Raw genomic sequence first — 16,591 nt, 5'->3', positions numbered from 1 at the left:
TTGGAGGGAGAGGTTCGCGTCAAGAATGACGCCAAGGACTTTGGCTTGCGGACATACATGCTATGTGCAGGTATGCCCGAGAAAACGCCAATAAATAAGACAATGTTAATCCAATAGTATCACTGTAATGGGCTCTATTAATGACAGTAAAAATGAGACTCCAAGACTGTTACCTGAGTTCATCCCAGTCCTGTACGCTCCGCTGCGGTTTGGCCATTGGCGGGGGAGGGGGTGGTGGCAGAGACACAGCGTTCTCATACAGACTGGTGATATCTCCTGGAAACAAGAAATGTGTCGATGTACTGTACATTCTTATACGAATATCCTTCTTATAAGTAAACGAGCTTTAGAACAAGTTCCCCCACTAACCCCTATAGCTGCAGACATTGTGCAGTAATTCATCCTAAAATTTGCCAGCAGAAGCACAGAGGTTTGTCAGGTTGGGTCTCTTAGTAGCTGAGCTTCCCCTGCTTTCCCCTCTCAACAATGACTCAGCAACTCAGCTTTACCCCTCATAGCATTGACTCAGCAGCTCAGCTCCCCTTACTACCCCTCCCAGTAGTGACCCAATAGCTCAGCTCCTCTTACTACCCCTCCCAGTAGTGACCCAATAGCTCAGCTCCTCTTACTACCCCTCCCAGTAGTTACCCAGTAGCTCAGCTCCTCTTACTACCCCTCCCAGTAGTGACCCAATAGCTCAGATCCCCTTACTACCCCTCCTAGTAGTAACCCAATAGCTCAGCTCCTGTTACTACCCCTCCCAGTAGTGACCCAATAGCTCAGCTCCTCTTACTACCCCTCCCAGTAGTGACCCAATAGCTCAGCTCCTCTTACTACCCCTCCCAGTAGTGACCCAATAGCTGAGATCCTCTTACTACCCCTTCCAGTAGTTACCCAATAGCTCAGCTCCTCTTACTACCCCTCCCAGTAGTTACCCAATAGCTCAGCTCCTCTTACTACCTCTCCCAGTAGTGACCCAATAGCTCAGCTCCTCTTACTACCCCTCCCAGTAGTGACCCAATAGCTCAGCTCCTCTTACTACCCCTCCCAGTAGTGACCCAATAGCTCAGCTCCTCTTACTACCCCTCCCAGTAGTGACCCAATAGCTCAGCTCCTGTTACTACCCCTCCCAGTAGTGACCCAATAGCTCAGCTCCTGTTACTACCCCTCCCAGTAGTGACCCAATAGCTCAGCTCCTGTTACTACCCCTCCCAGTAGTTACCCAGTAGCTCAGCTCCTCTTACTACCCCTCCCAGTAGTTACCCAATAGCTCAGCTCCTCTTACTACCCCTCCCAGTAGTTACCCAATAGCTCAGTTCCTCTTACTACCCCTCCCAGTAGTTACCCAATAGCTCAGCTCCTCTTACTACCCCTCCCAGTAGTGACCCAATAGCTCAGCTCCTCTTACTACCCCTCCCAGTAGTTACCCAATAGCTCAGATCCTCTTACTACCCCTCGCAGTAGTTACCCAATAGCTCAGCTCCTCTGACTACCCCTCCCAGTAGTTACCCAATAGCTCAGCTCCTCTTACTACCCCTCCCAGTAGTTACCCAATAGCTCAGCTCCTCTTACTACCCTACCACTCCTCATTCCAGTAGTAACTCAGCGGCTAAGCTCACCCTGCACCCTCTCCCAGTCTTGACTCAAGTGCACAGGTCCTCCTGCTCCCCCACCCACCAGTGACCCAATAGCTCAGCTCCCATTGTTACCCCTCCAAGCAGTGACTCAGCAGCTCAGCTCTCCCTGCTCCTACCTTTCCTCATTCCAACAGTGACTCAGCAGCTCAGCTCACCCTGCACTCTTTCCCAGCAATGGCTCAGATGTACACCTCTTCTTGCTCCCTCTCCCAGCAGTGACACAATAGTTCAGCTCCTCCCTGCTACCCCTTTCAAGCACTGATTCTGTAGCTCAGCTCCCCATGCTCCCCCCTTCCAGGAGTGACTCGGCACCACAGCTTTCAATCTTTTCAACCTTTAATCTCAATATAAAGTTAGAGGATGGGCACTAGGATGGGGGGTGCTGAACTGCTGAGCGAATGACCCAGCACCTTTCGGAACAAGGTGGCAAACTCTCAAGGCAAGCAATATCTCAAGGGTTCCTCGATCCATTCTCGGTTACCTCAGGGGTCCAGGCTAGACTCAAAGCCCCCCAGAGTCAGGTCTTTAACTAGAGCACTCCTCTAACACCAAAGCAATAAAAGCATTATACAGCAATATCAAGAGCAAATCAAATATTCTTACCATGGATGAGCTCCAAGCTGGGAGCTGGTGGGGGTTCCCGGGACTCGGGCAGTGACTGTCAGATGATAAGGAAGAGACATTAAAGGTGATCTAGAGAAGATTCAGCACATTTCAATCTCTTGATGACCCCTTTCCATGACCCATCTCCTCCATGAGATCCTACCATACAAGTCTCCCATCCATCAACCCGCAGGTACAACTCTCAGATGATAAGGAAAAACATTAAAAGGTGATCTAGAGAAGATTCGACACATTTCAATCCCTTGATGACCTCTTTACATGACCCATCTCCTCCATCAGATCCTCCCATACAAGTCTCTGATCCATCAACCCTCAGGTACATCTCTCAGATGAAAAGGAAAAACATTAAAGGTGATCTGGAGAAAATTCGACACATTTCAATCCCTTGATGACCCCTTTACATGACCCATCTTCTCCATCAGATCCTCCCATACAAGTCTCCGATCCATCAACCCTCAAGTACATCTCTCAGATGAAAAGGAAAAACATTAAAGGTGATCTGGAGAAGATTCGACACATTTCAATTCTTTGATGACCCCCTTTACATGACCTATCTCCTCCACCAGATCCTCCCATACAAGTCTCCGATCCACCAACCCAAAGGTACAACTCTCAGATGATAAGGAAAAACAACAAAGGTGATCTAGAGAAGATTCGACACATTTCAATCCCTTGATGACCCCTTTACATGACCCATCTCCTCCTCCAGTTCCTCCCATATCTCCGATCCACCAACCCAAAGGTACAACTCTCAGATGATAAGGAAAAACATTAAAGGTGATCTAGAGAAGATTCAACACATTTCAATCCCTTGATGAACCCTTTACATGACCCATCTTCTCCATCAGATCCTCCCATACAAGTCTCCGATCCATCAACCCTCAAGTACATCTCTCAGATGAAAAGGAAAAACATTAAAGGTGATCTGGAGAAGATTCGACACATTTCATTCCCTTGATGACCCCTTTACATGACCCATCTCCTCCATCAGATCCTCCCATACAAGTCTTCGAACCACCAACCCAAAGGTACAACTCTCAGATGATAAGGAAAAACAAAAAGGTGATCTGGAAAAGATTCGACTCATTTCAATTCTTTGATGACCCCCTTTACATGACCCATCTCCTCCATCAGATCCTCCCATACAAGTCTCTGATCCACCAACCCTCAAGTACATCTCTCAGATGACAAGGAAAAACATTAAAGGAGATCTGGAGAAGATTCGACACATTTCAATTCTTTGATGACCCCCTTTACATGACCTATCTCCTCCACCAGATCCTCCCATACCAGTCTCCGATCCATCAACCCTCAAGTACATCTCTCAGATGAAAAGGAAAAACATTAAAGCTGATCTGGAGAAAATTCGACACATTTCATTCCCTTGATGACCCCTTGACATGACCCATCTCCTCCATCAGATCCTCCCATACAAGTCTCTGAACCATCAACCCTCAGGTACATCTCTCAGGTGAAAAGGAAAAACATTAAAGGTGATCTGGAGAAGATTCGACACATTTCAATCCCTTGATGACCCCTTTACATGACCCATCTCCTCCATCAGATCCTCCCATACAAGTCTTCGAACCACCAACCACAGGTACAACTCTAAGATGATAAGGAAAAACATAAAGGTGATCTGGAAAAGATTTGACACATTTCAATTCCTTGATGACCCCCTTTACATGACCTATCCCCTCCACCAGATCCTCCCATACAAGTCTCTGAACCACCAACCACAGGTACAACTCTTTACCAATCAGGACGACCTACAAGAAATGCAGATCAGGGGGGTGACAGCTCGGACACAGGACACAATTATGTTTTGGAATCTTACAAATCCAGACTCCAGTGTCTATGGCAGTCGGGATTAAAGGGACAGCACCATATATCAATATTTCCAAAATGTAATAACTCTCTTTAGTTTGTGTCCCTCAACATTTGTGGCAAATTCAAAAGTAAAACTCGTTCATTTTTTCCTAAATCTCTGAGCACCTTTGTGTTATATTTGACACAAACATAGATGAGAACAGTTCTTAATTCATGAACTATCAACATTAGGGGTCTTATCGGCATCACAGGAGTCATGAATGTTTGGATCCATGTATGCTTCTTCTTAGAGAAGACCTGCTACAAGTCCATCACAAGCTATCTGCTTCTTTAAGCAATTTTGTCACCGTTTAATCGCCACGGCCACCTCTTCTTTCATATGCCCATTCTTCACCACCATTGAGGCACTCCTTACCCAATCCCAGCCTACAATGAGCACAAGGTAACAGTAAACACCTTTCACTACCTCTTTCTCAATTTGCCTCTCCTGCACCACAACTACTTCCATACAACCCCAGAGCCTACCACCTGCCCATTCCCCATCCAAACCCAGACAGGTACCAGGACGAAATGACTGATCTCCCCTCCTTAACTCTTTGTCAGCTTGCCTTTCCTGCACCATCCCTACCCTCATCTTCACCCAACTCCCCACCCATAAACCTAGCCCGGTACAAAGACAAACACATGGTAACACCACTTCTAACTTCATATAATAATTCTCTAACCCAGGGGCGTAGATAAGGGGGGATTCAGGGGGGTTCAAACCCCCCAAAGCATCCTGTCCATGTGCAAAGTGCTGCTGTACAGATTTTTAACAGTGCACAGAGACGGCGCCGGGAAGGTCCATGGTCAGGGCTATTTTTCAGCTGGAACCTCTGGCGCTGGACCCTCGCTCTGCTGCTCACTTCTGTCACTTATAAACAGAGAAGCCCAGATTCTGTGTTTATGAGTGACAGCACTCTCCTGGTGGCATGCAAAACCCTCCATGATATCAGAGGAGAGGGCGCGTTGGTGGTATTTCCATCTGCGTGGTTGCTGTTCTGAGCTATGTCCTATCACAACCTGCCCTAGCCCTGTGCTCTGCGGCCACTAATCATCTCCGGAGGTGCAAAGTCTGCACACACTTTCCTGGCTTCCTATTGGCTACTAGTCCTCAGACGCTGAGCAGCTTCTAGTCCATGCAGCATGCTGCTCAGAGCTCTGCTTCACTGCCATTCGACAGATGTATTGCTGTACCTTGCCTGTAATGGGCATCTTCAGGACCTCCCCAACTTGATCAAGTACTCTGGGACACCAAAGTGCACCATGTTATGTGGCACTCAGCATGCACAGTACAGTCAGTACCACAGAGCATCACCACCCCCCACTTGGCACCAATACCTCCCCTCCCCCCACTTAGCACCATTCGCCCCCCATCTCTCCTCACTTATCCCCAATGTTCCCCCTTTCCCGACCCAACAGCATAATCTCCCCTCTTCCCCCAATTAGCACCAATGGCTTCCCTCTCTCCACATTTATTTCTAATGTCCCCCCAAGTAGTACCAATGCCCCCCTCCCCTCACTGAGTACCAAGGCCCTTTGTCTCCCCACACTAGACACCAATTTCTGTCCTCTGCCTGACTTACTACTGACCCCTGAAGTCTGTGTCCCTGTAAGTCACGGCCAATGCTGAGCACCATGAGGACCACGCCAAATATTCACCGCGTGACGCGTACAGCACGCTACACTTAGTTTTTCTAAGCCAAGAGACTTACGATTTTGCACGCAGGCCCATAGCTTTAAGAAAACACCCCCAAAGCCAACCCTACTGAGCACGTGCAAGAAGTGCCATATTATGTCACTCTTGCAGTTTGACAGAATTGAGCACCCCCTAGGAAAAATAATTATCTACGGCCCTGCTCTACCTCAGTGTCTATTTCCCCCCCCCGGCACCCCTCACCCAATGCCAGCTTGGTACCAGGACCAGCACTAAGTAACCGTGACCTCCTCTCACTATCTTCTTCTCAGTTTTTCTGTTCTCCAGCACCTTCTCCTTCATGCACCCATTCTCTACCTAAATGCCCCTCATGTCTTCCTACCATCACCCAATCCCAGCCCGGTATCAAGACCAACACAAAGTAATTGTGACCCTCCTCCCACTACCTCTTCACCCTACCCCTCCTCCATCACCTCTTTACTTTGTACATCCCAATGCCCATTTCCTCCCGCCACCCCTCACCCAATGCCAGCTTGGTACCAGGACTAGCACAAAGTAACCGTGACCTCCTCTCACTATCTTTTTCTCAGATTTCTGTTCTCCAGCACCTTCTCCTTCATGCACCCATTCTCTATCTCAATGCCCTTCATCTCCTCCCACCATCACCCAATCCCAGCCCAGTATCAAGACCAACACAAAGTAATTGTGACCCCCCCCTCCCACTACCTCTTCAACTTGCCCCTCCTCCATCACCTCTTTACTTTGTACATCCCAATGCCCATTCCTCTCTCTATCCATCACCCAATGCCAGCTTGGTACCAGGATCAGCACAAAGTAACCGTGACCTCCTCTCACTATCTTCTTCTCAGTTTTTCTTCTCCAGCCCCTTCTCCTTCATACACCCATTCTCGATCTCAATGCCCTTCACGTCCTCCCACCATCACCCAATCCCAGCCAACGGTATCAACAACAACACAAAGTAATTGTGACCCCCCATCTCCCACTACCTCTTCACCCTACCCCTCCTCCATCACCTCTTTACTTTGTACATCCCATTGCCCATTTCCTTACTCCATCCACCACTCAATCCCAGCCTGGTACCAGGGCTAGTGCAAGGTAACTGTGACCAGGGCCAGACAAGGGAAGATGCCTTGGGCAGGGTGGAGATTTGGGGGGGGGGGGGGCTGTGCTAGAAGGGTTGATTTGGAGGGGGGGATATTTACTAGGAGAGTAAATTTCTGTTAGGAAGGGGGATTTGGGGGCGGGAGGATTTGTGCTAGTAGGGATGAATGGGGGGGATTTGTGTAGGAGGGGGCCTCCTCTTACTACCTTCTTCTGTTTGCCCAGTGACCATCATCTCTCTCCACCCCTTACCAAGACCAGCATCAATAGATCAGCTGCTTTGCCCTTCTCCTCTTCTGTCCTGGGCTCCTTGATAGTTAGTTCTTCTAACTCTTCTTCCTTCTTCAGAACTTTATTGATGTACCGCTGGGGACAAAAGAGAACAAAGCATTGTCCATATTGTGTAGGTGCTGTGCTCTCAGAGGCTGGTGGACAGTTCTCACCCAGCTTCATGGGGAGCCTTCGCAGAGCAGCGCTCACCTCCAGCCAGCTAGGAATGGCTCCGCATGTACGTACCACCAAGATGTCTGTCCAGACTGGCTTCCTGATGGTGACAACAGTGGACCATGCCTGCACAATGTATGTTAGGAAGGCCTCCTGTAGTCTCCACTGATGGCCCATGTAACAGGGTGGCCATGCAAGAAAACAATCGGGAGACAGGGACACAGCATTGCCACCCTATAACAGGAAGTGCCAGAACTAGGACTTTCATGGCAGGATCACCAGAGATTATCTTAATTGACATGAACATGGTAGAGATTACATGAGATTTTAGTGGTAGAGTTTACACCTACGTTATGTCTCAAGGCAGAATCATGGTTGACTTACAATGCCACAACCAGAATCTGAATTCCTGCTTCACAAATAAGTATCTCCCTATGTTTCTCCCTCCACATTGCTACTCAAAGGCTGTGTCAGTCCTGGAAATCATGCACAGTCCTGGCCAGAGGATCCTGTTCAGTATCTGACGCCTGGCTCCCCCCTGTAGTCCCTCACCTGAACCCCCTATTCTATAAGAGCACAGATTAAGTTCAGGGATGATTCTTCCTGACATTAGTTACCTTCAGTGATAGCTCCAGCTTTTCCCGCACCTCCATGTTGACTGGTTCATACTGGCGGAGCTGACGGATCCTCAGGATTTCGGGGCACTTGAGTATCGGAGGCCGGACTCTCGTCGCCTCTCTGTCACCAATGCGGAGGCCTTTCCATACGCCAATCCCTAGTGGAGGTCCAGGAGTCTTCCGCTGAGAACAAACAGCAGTCAATGAGTGTAGGGCTGGTACAAGGGGTGGGCAGGAGGGAAAGCCACCCAGGACACAGTGGTAGGGAGAGTGCCTCTTCACCACACGCATACCCCAGATCAGTGGCTAGCAACCTGCAGGGCAGACATTCATGTCTACTCTGACAGCTACTGATGCCACACAAGCGCCAATCGTCCACTCTCAACCCCATCTACACCGGGCATATGCAACTACCTTCTATTTGCTAGAAAGCAAGCAGTTGGCTGAACGTGTAATGAACACTCCATGGCAAACACGGACAGCTGGTGCAAAAGGGGCTGAGAATGGGCACAGGGTAGTACACCCCATCTACTGTATGTATTAGGATGGTGGCAGGGGGTACACTTCCCCATCCTTGCCCCGGGCATTGAACAAGCGTGTCCCGGGACTGATTGAGCGGGATCCATAGAGAGCAACGATCCCCATCTGATAATTCTACACATACCTCGGAGGACGGGAAGGTGTCCCACTTTCTGGAGAGAAGGTTGGGGGGTACAATGTTGTTTAACTCTTTCTTCATCATCCATGGGGAGGTCTGTGAGAATGGCTGTAGGACTGTGATGGTCTGAACACCTGAGAACCAAGAAAGTTTTTGTTACAATCAAATGGTAGCAAATATACACAATATTCCTTAAACTCCCACATGTTGAACGATAGAGTACCTAATACCCCAGAGGTCCTCTCCAGAGCAGGCCTGCCATCAGTTCACACCCTGCTGATGAAAGCCCAGACATGCTGCAAGGATGCCAGACCACCGCACCCCTAAACATCTCCTCTACGATGAGCTGTCTCAAGGAAAGCGATCGCACGGGGGACAAAGGAAGACACATTGAAAGCCTCCTACAAGTTCCTGGATATTGACATCACCTCCTGGGAAACCCTGGCACAAGATCTATTGACATGGCGCACGTTGATCCACCAAGGCTGCCAAACATTTGAGGAGAGAAGAACAACCATAGCACAAGAGAAGTGAGCACTCCACAAGGCCAGAGCTGCAAATGCTGCAACAGTGGTGCCCACATATGTCTGCCTGACATGTGGCAGAACATTTCGCGCCCGTTTAGGCCTTACCAGCCACCTACGGACACCCGTGGACAGCCTACTACCAGGTAGATGTCAAGGTCCTCTTCGAACACGATGGACGAACATCATCATCATCAATACCCCATGCTGGGGTATGTTGCTGACACTCATGAGAACTGAAGATGGGTCTTGAAGAAGCTACAAGATGTCTTCAACGTTACAGAAAAGGTCCAGTTGAATGTGACCAACTACTATTAGATATACCGTGACCTGGATAACTGAGAGCCTTTGCAGGCATAATACCCCAGAGATAGTTCAACGCCTCCTGGGTGGGCTCTCGTAGGACAGCATTGGCCGGGTCACAGTAGGTCCAGTTGAATGTGATCAGATCAGGGGCGGACTGACCATTTGGAAACTCGGGCACTGCCCGAGGGCCCGGGGTCAGTAGGGGGACCCATGAGATGCCCCTGGTACCTTTTTCATAGGCTTTTTTGAGTTTGGGTAAGGACACAGGGGCCCCATGATCCCCTATTGCCCGGGGGCCCCATGAGTTGTCAGTCCGCCCCTGGATCAGCTACTATTAGATATACCGCGACCTGGATAACTGAGAGCCTTTGCAGGCATAATACCCCAGAGATATATCAACACCTCCTGTGTTGGCCGTCACCGAAGTCCCCAAACTGTCAACTGTGGGAGGAGCTTTACAACAGCCATACATGAGCCAATGGGATTCCCCAACCTTTCCCAGTGATCTGCATATTAGATGTGATATTTGGCCTGACCCTGCCCACCTGGCACCTTCTGGGTGGGCTCTCACAGGACAGCCGTGGCCGGGTCACAGTAGGTCCAGTTCAATGTGACCAGCTACTATTAGATATACCGTGACCTGGATAACTGAGAGCCTTTGCAGACATAATACCCCAGAGATAGATCATCACCTTCTGTGTTGGCGGTCACCGAACTCCCCAAACTGTCAACTGTGGGAGGAGCTTTACAACAGCCATACATGAGACAATGGGATTCCCCAACCTTTCCTAGTGATCTGCATATTAGATGTGATATTTGGCCTGGCCCTGCCCACCTGGCACCTCCTGGGAGGGCTCTTGCTATCGTCAGGGTATTTGATAAGGGTATGGGCAGAGTAGACTTTGTGAACAACTTTCCCCACTGGAGCTCTACATATCAGGTGAGCTATTTGGTCAGACGAGGTATTTAGCCCCACCCACCTGGCACCTCCTGGGTGGGCTCTCGCAGGACAGCATTGGCTGGGTCACAGTAGGTCCAGTTGACTGTGACCAGCTACTATTAGATATACTGCGACCTGGATAACTGAGAACCTTTGCAGATATAATACCCCAGAGATAGATCATCACCTTCTGTGTTGGTCGTCATATATCAGATGTGATATTTGGCCTGGCCCTGCCCACCTGGCACCTCCTGGGATGGCTCTTGCTGTTGTCAGGGTGTTCGATACGGGCAAGGGCAGAGTAGACTTTATGAACACCTTTCCCCATTGGAGCTCTACATATCAGGTGAGCTATTTGGTCAGACGAGGTATCTGGTATAGCCCCACCCACCTGGCACCTCCTGGGTGGGCTCTCGCAGGACAGCCGTGGCCGGGTCACAGTAACAGGAGGTCAGATAATCCTCCACTTCTCGATTGCGCAGAAGTTCACTGCCGGAGCCGTCTGCATTGATAATGAAGAACCTGCATGCAGAGGTGATGTGCGAGAACATCAGCGACTGGTAGGGTCAGAATAAAATGAAGTTACAGCGGATGGAGGAGCGGAACGTTTCGCCATACCTGGGTGCGTGTAAGTCGTACGTCTCCGGTTGAAGCTGCGGTAAAGCAGCTGCTGGGCCATCAATCTTCTCTGACTCCTCCTCCTCCCCGGCTTCCCCTCCAGCAATAACCACCGAGGTGCCGCCATCCACCATCACCTGCAGGAGAAATTCATTTCATGAAATCATCCGCCCCTTCTAATTACCTACAACACATTGACATGGGTCAGCTGACCTCCAGTACTTCCAAGTATGAATACTTCCATTGCCGCCGCAATATTCTGCTCACCATAATAAATCTCCCTTTTCCAAGACTGTACCCTTTTACCACCCCCCTTCCCCCCCAAGAACTGATACACCATTAAAAAAAAAACAACTCAGAAGTGCCAACGACTGCGGGCAGAAATCTTCCATATTCTGATTGCAAGGGCAGGGCTCTCCACTGTATTGAACTACATCTCCCATAATGCACTGGTAGTGTAGTGACGTCAATGGGCGGTTTTGTGGGTGGTGTCAATGGAATGATCATCCCGAGACCGCCCCTTAGCTGCGCTTGCGGCTACTGATGGCTTATTAGAATATCTAGTCAACCTACAACCAGGGGCAGACTGACAACTCATGGGGCCCCTGGGCAATAGGGGATCATGGGGCCCCTGTGTCCTTACCCAAACTCAAAAAAGCCTATGAAAAAGGTACCAGGGGCATCTCATGGGGCCCCCTACTGACCCCGGGCCCTCGGGCGGTGCCAGAGTTTCCAAACGGTCAGTCCGCCCCTGCCTACAACTATAGGTGGGGAAAAGGGGCGGTCACAAGCGGAGACCAGCCCCACCCCCACAAGACCAGGGTTACGAGGCAGCATGATAGCAGCAACCTGGTAACCTGGTCATAGACAGCCTGCGTTGCTGATTGGTCATACGAAGAGTCTCAGGAAGTTTTATGAACAGCCATGGTAAGCCAAGAAATTGACAAACGATTATTGGTGGTCAACCAGCTGCTCCTTCACTGTCCAATCAACAGGCTGGGGGTGTGTTCTTGACCAAGCTGTGCTGCTGCTACTACAGCGGAGGTCAGGGACCTGGCTGTGCTGTGTTGTAGGGAAGCCTACAGCAGTGTTTCTCAACCAGGGTTCCCCCGGGGTTCCGTGAGCTTGGGAGCCAGTTTACCGTGGATGAGCGCCACGTGTTGCCATAGATATTTAGATTTATATATAAAAAAAAGGATTCTATTTTGAATTATCTCCAAGAAATGGAAGTATCAGGTCAGGTCTGGGAAGACGGATATCACATCATTTCACAGCAAGCAATCCGCACAAAGTGAGCGAGTCAGCCGGCGTTACCTGGAATAGGTTCCCCTCCGGGTCCATCACCTCGCAGATCATGTTCTGTGTGTGGGACAGGATGTAACTGGCTGGGGGGAGAGCCTCAGCTTTGGGGGGAGCCTGTGGAGAGGGACCCGTCCGCGGGGAGTAGACGGCACGACCTTCGCGGTTTATAGACAGACAGCCGGAGTTCGGGGGAAATACCTGATGGAGGCAGAAAATGTACAAATGATATTTCTATATCAAATCACTTCAATTTCTGGAAGTAAAGAAAACAAATCTTCACAATGAGAGAGAAGAACAGAAGAACAGTTTATATACAGAGGAGCCTTATAGAGGAGCCATAGGGAGGCATCTATGGGAGATGGAGATACAAAGTAACATTGTTTATAAACATCGATCAGACGGGAGATAGAGAGATACAAAGTAACATTGTTTATAAACATCGATCAGACGGGAGATGGAGAGATACAAAGTAACATTGTTTATAAACATCGATCAGACGGGAGATAGAGAGATACAAAGTAACATTGTTTATAAACATCGATCAGACGGGAGATAGAGAGATACAAAGTAACATTGTTTATAAACATCGATCAGACGGGGGATAGAGATACAAAGTAACATTGTTTATAAACATCGATCAGACGGGAGATAGAGATACAAAGTAACATTGTTTATAAACATCGATCAGACGGGAGATGGAGAGATACAAAGTAACATTGTTTATAAACATCGATCAGACGGGAGATGGAGAGATACAAAGTAACATTGTTTATAAACATCGATCAGACGGGAGATAGAGAGATACAAAGTAACATTGTTTATAAACATCGATCAGACGGGAGATAGAGATACAAAGTAACATTGTTTATAAACATCGATCAGACGGGAGATAGAGAGATACAAAGTAACATTGTTTATAAACATCGATCAGACGGGAGATAGAGAGATACAAAGTAACATTGTTTATAAACATCGATCTTATGGGAGATGGAGAGATACAAAGTAACATTGTTTATAAACATCGATCAGACGGGAGATAGAGAGATACAAAGTAACATTGTTTATAAACATCGATCAGACGGGAGATAGAGAGATACAAAGTAACATTGTTTATAAACATCGATCAGACGGGAGATGGAGAGATACAAAGTAACATTGTTTATAAACATTGATCAGGCGGGAGATAGAGATACAAAGTAACATTGTTTATAAACATCGATCAGACGGGAGATAGAGAGATACAAAGTAACATTGTTTATAAACATCGATCAGACGGGAGATAGAGAGATACAAAGTAACATTGTTTATAAACATCGATCAGACGGGAGATAGAGATACAAAGTAACATTGTTTATAAACATCGATCAGACGGGAGATGGAGAGATACAAAGTAACATTGTTTATAAACATCGATCAGACGGAAGATGGAGAGATACAAATTAACATTGTTTATAAACATCGATCAGACGGGAGATGGAGAGATACAAAGTAACATTGTTTATAAACATCGATCAGACGGGAGATGGAGAGATACAAAGTAACATTGTTTATAAACATCGATCAGATGGGAGATAGAGAGATACAAAGTAACATTGTTTATAAACATCGATCAGATGGGAGATAGAGAGATACAAAGTAACATCGTTTATAAACATCGATCAGACAGGAGATGGAGAGATACAAAGTAACATTGTTTATAAACATCAATCAGACGGGGGATGGAGAGATACAAAGTAACATTGTTTATAAACATCGATCAGACGGGAGATGGAGAGATACAAAGTAACATTGTTTATAAACATCGATCAGACGGGAGATGGAGAGATACAAAGTAACATTGTTTATAAACATCGATCAGATGGGAGATAGAGAGATACAAAGTAACATTGTTTATAAACATCGATCAGATGGGAGATAGAGAGATACAAAGTAACATTGTTTATAAACATCGATCAGACGGGAGATAGAAAGATATAAAGTAACATTGTTTATAAACATCGATCAGACGGGAGATAGAGAGATACAAAGTAACATTGTTTATAAACATCGATCAGACGGGGGATAGATACAAAGTAACATTGTTTATAAACATCGATCAGACGGGAGATGGAGTGATACAAAGTAACATTGTTTATAAACATCGATCAGACGGGAGATAGATACAAAGTAACATTGTTTATAAACATCGATCAGATGGACGATTGAGAGATACAAAGTAACATTGTTTATAAACATCGATCAGACGGGATATACAGAGATACAAAGTAACATTGTTTATAAACATTGTTCCACCAGTCTGTCCACCATGGCTTATTCATTCCACCTTGACATCACAATTTTCCGTTTCTGATTTGCCTATACTGGAGACATCGTTAGTGACAATCAGCGCACACATTGGGTGTATCAGAATTGGGGGACTTTGCAGATTTATATTCGATGTAATTTAATGTCCATGTGACAGTGAGCCGGATGTCCCTCACCTGATATTCTGCCTGCGGCTTTGCCAGGATCTCGGTGCCATCACCAGATACAGCGTAGCAGGTGTGTTCTTCACAGTTCAGAATGATGGTGACGAATTCCGTCTTCTCCACTCGAATGAACTTTACTCTCTTTGTGATGCTCTGTGGTACCTCCCCTGAGGAACAAGACACAGTGGGTAAGGAGTCGTATACAGGTCATAAGACAGCAGGAGCACCATGATCCTCTGCAGTACCTCCCCTGAGGGACAGGACACAGTGGGTGAGGAGCTAGACACAAGTCATAGGACAGCTGAGAGCACCATGACCCTCTGCAGTACCCCCCCCCCTGAGGGACAGGACACACGTCGAAGGACAGCTGAGAGCACCATGACCCTCTGCAGTACCCCCCCCCTGAGGGACAGGACACACGTCAAAGGACAGCTGAGAGCACCATGACCCTCTGCAACACCTCCCCAGAGGAACAAGACACAGTGGATAAGGAGTCGTATACAGGTCATAAGACAACCAGGAGCACCATGACCCTCTGCAACACCTCCCAAGAGGGACAGGACACAGTGGGTGAGGAGCTGGACAAAAGTCAAAGAACAGCTGAGAGAACCATGACCCTCTGCAGTACCCCCCCCCCCTGAGGGACAGGACACAGTGGGTGAGGAGTCGTATACAGGTCATAAGACAACCAGGAGCACCATGACCCTCTGCAGTACCTCCTCTGAGGGACAGGACACAGTGGGTGAGGAGTCGTATACAGGTCATAAGACAACCAGGAGCACCTTATCCTCTGCAGTACCACCCCAGAGGGACCGGACACAGTGGATGAGGAGCTACACACAAGTCTTAGGACAGCTGAGAGCACCATGACCCTCTGCAGTACCCCCCTGAGGGACAGGACACAAGTCGAAGGACAGCTGAGAGCACCACGACCCTCTGCAGTACCTCCCCTGAGGGACAGGACACAGTAGCTGAGGAGCTGGACACAAGTCATAGAGCACCATGACCCTCTGCAGTACCTCCCCTGAGGGACAGGACACAGTAGCTGAGAAGCTGGACACAAGTCATAGAGCACCATGACCCTCTGCAGTACCTCCCCTGAGGGACAGGACACAGTAGCTGAGAAGCTGGACACAAGTCATAGAGCACCATGACCCTCTGCAGTACCTCCCCTGAGGGACAGGAAACAGTAGGTGGGGAGCTGGACACAAGTCATAAGACAGTTGAGAGCACCATGACCCTCTGCAGTACCTCCCCTGAGGGACATGACATAGTAAGTGAGGAGCTGGACACAAGTCATAGAGCACCATGACCCTCTGCAGTACCTCCCCTTAGGGACAGGACAGAGTAGGTGAAGAGCTAGACCTAAGTCATAGGAGAGCTGGGAGTACCATGACCCTCTGCAGTACCTCCCCTGAGGGACAGGACACAGTAGGTGAAAAGCTAGACCTAAGTCATAGGAGAGCTGGGAGTACCATGACCCTCTACAGTACCTCCCCTGAGGGACAGGACACAGTAGGTGAAGAGCTAGACCTAAGTCATAGGACAGCTGAGAGCACCATGACCCTCTGCAGTACCTTCTCTGAGGGACAGGACACAAGTTGAAGGACAGCCGAGAGCAGCATGATCCTTGGCAGTACCTCCACTGAGGGACAGGACACAGTAGATGAATAGCTAGACACAAGTCATTGAACAGCTGAGAGCACCATGACCCTCTGCAGTACCCCCCCTGAGGGACCGGACACAGTTGATGAGGAGCTACACACAAGTCTTAGGACAGCTGAGAGCACCATGACCCTCTGCAG

The 16,591-nt window shown here is 48.4% G+C and overlaps 1 protein-coding gene across 1 annotated transcript in view; it reads right to left on the bottom strand.

Annotated features, from left to right (window-relative positions):
* The window catches only part of SPAG17 (sperm associated antigen 17), a gene marked incomplete at its 5' end in the record, with an annotated part of 180,206 nt that overhangs the window by 55,361 nt on the left and 108,254 nt on the right, over positions 1 to 16,591 (bottom strand). Inside the window, 9 exons of the mRNA XM_089665542.1 lie at positions 174 to 276; positions 2,241 to 2,295; positions 7,162 to 7,275; positions 7,971 to 8,153; positions 8,635 to 8,762; positions 10,790 to 10,920; positions 11,017 to 11,153; positions 12,331 to 12,516; positions 14,799 to 14,953. Of these exons, the coding sequence (XP_089521668.1) occupies positions 174 to 276; positions 2,241 to 2,295; positions 7,162 to 7,275; positions 7,971 to 8,153; positions 8,635 to 8,762; positions 10,790 to 10,920; positions 11,017 to 11,153; positions 12,331 to 12,516; positions 14,799 to 14,953 (1,192 nt within the window). The remainder of the gene's footprint in view (positions 1 to 173; positions 277 to 2,240; positions 2,296 to 7,161; positions 7,276 to 7,970; positions 8,154 to 8,634; positions 8,763 to 10,789; positions 10,921 to 11,016; positions 11,154 to 12,330; positions 12,517 to 14,798; positions 14,954 to 16,591) is intronic.

The sequence above is a fragment of the Staurois parvus genome, unplaced genomic scaffold, assembly GCF_062004578.1.
Source record: "Staurois parvus isolate SC_StPar_1 unplaced genomic scaffold, SC_StPar_1.0 ptg002233l, whole genome shotgun sequence".
NCBI classification, from domain to species: Eukaryota; Metazoa; Chordata; class Amphibia; order Anura; family Ranidae; genus Staurois; species Staurois parvus.
The sequence above is the reverse complement of the archived record's forward strand: the minus strand, read 5'-3'. Positions and strand labels throughout refer to the sequence as shown.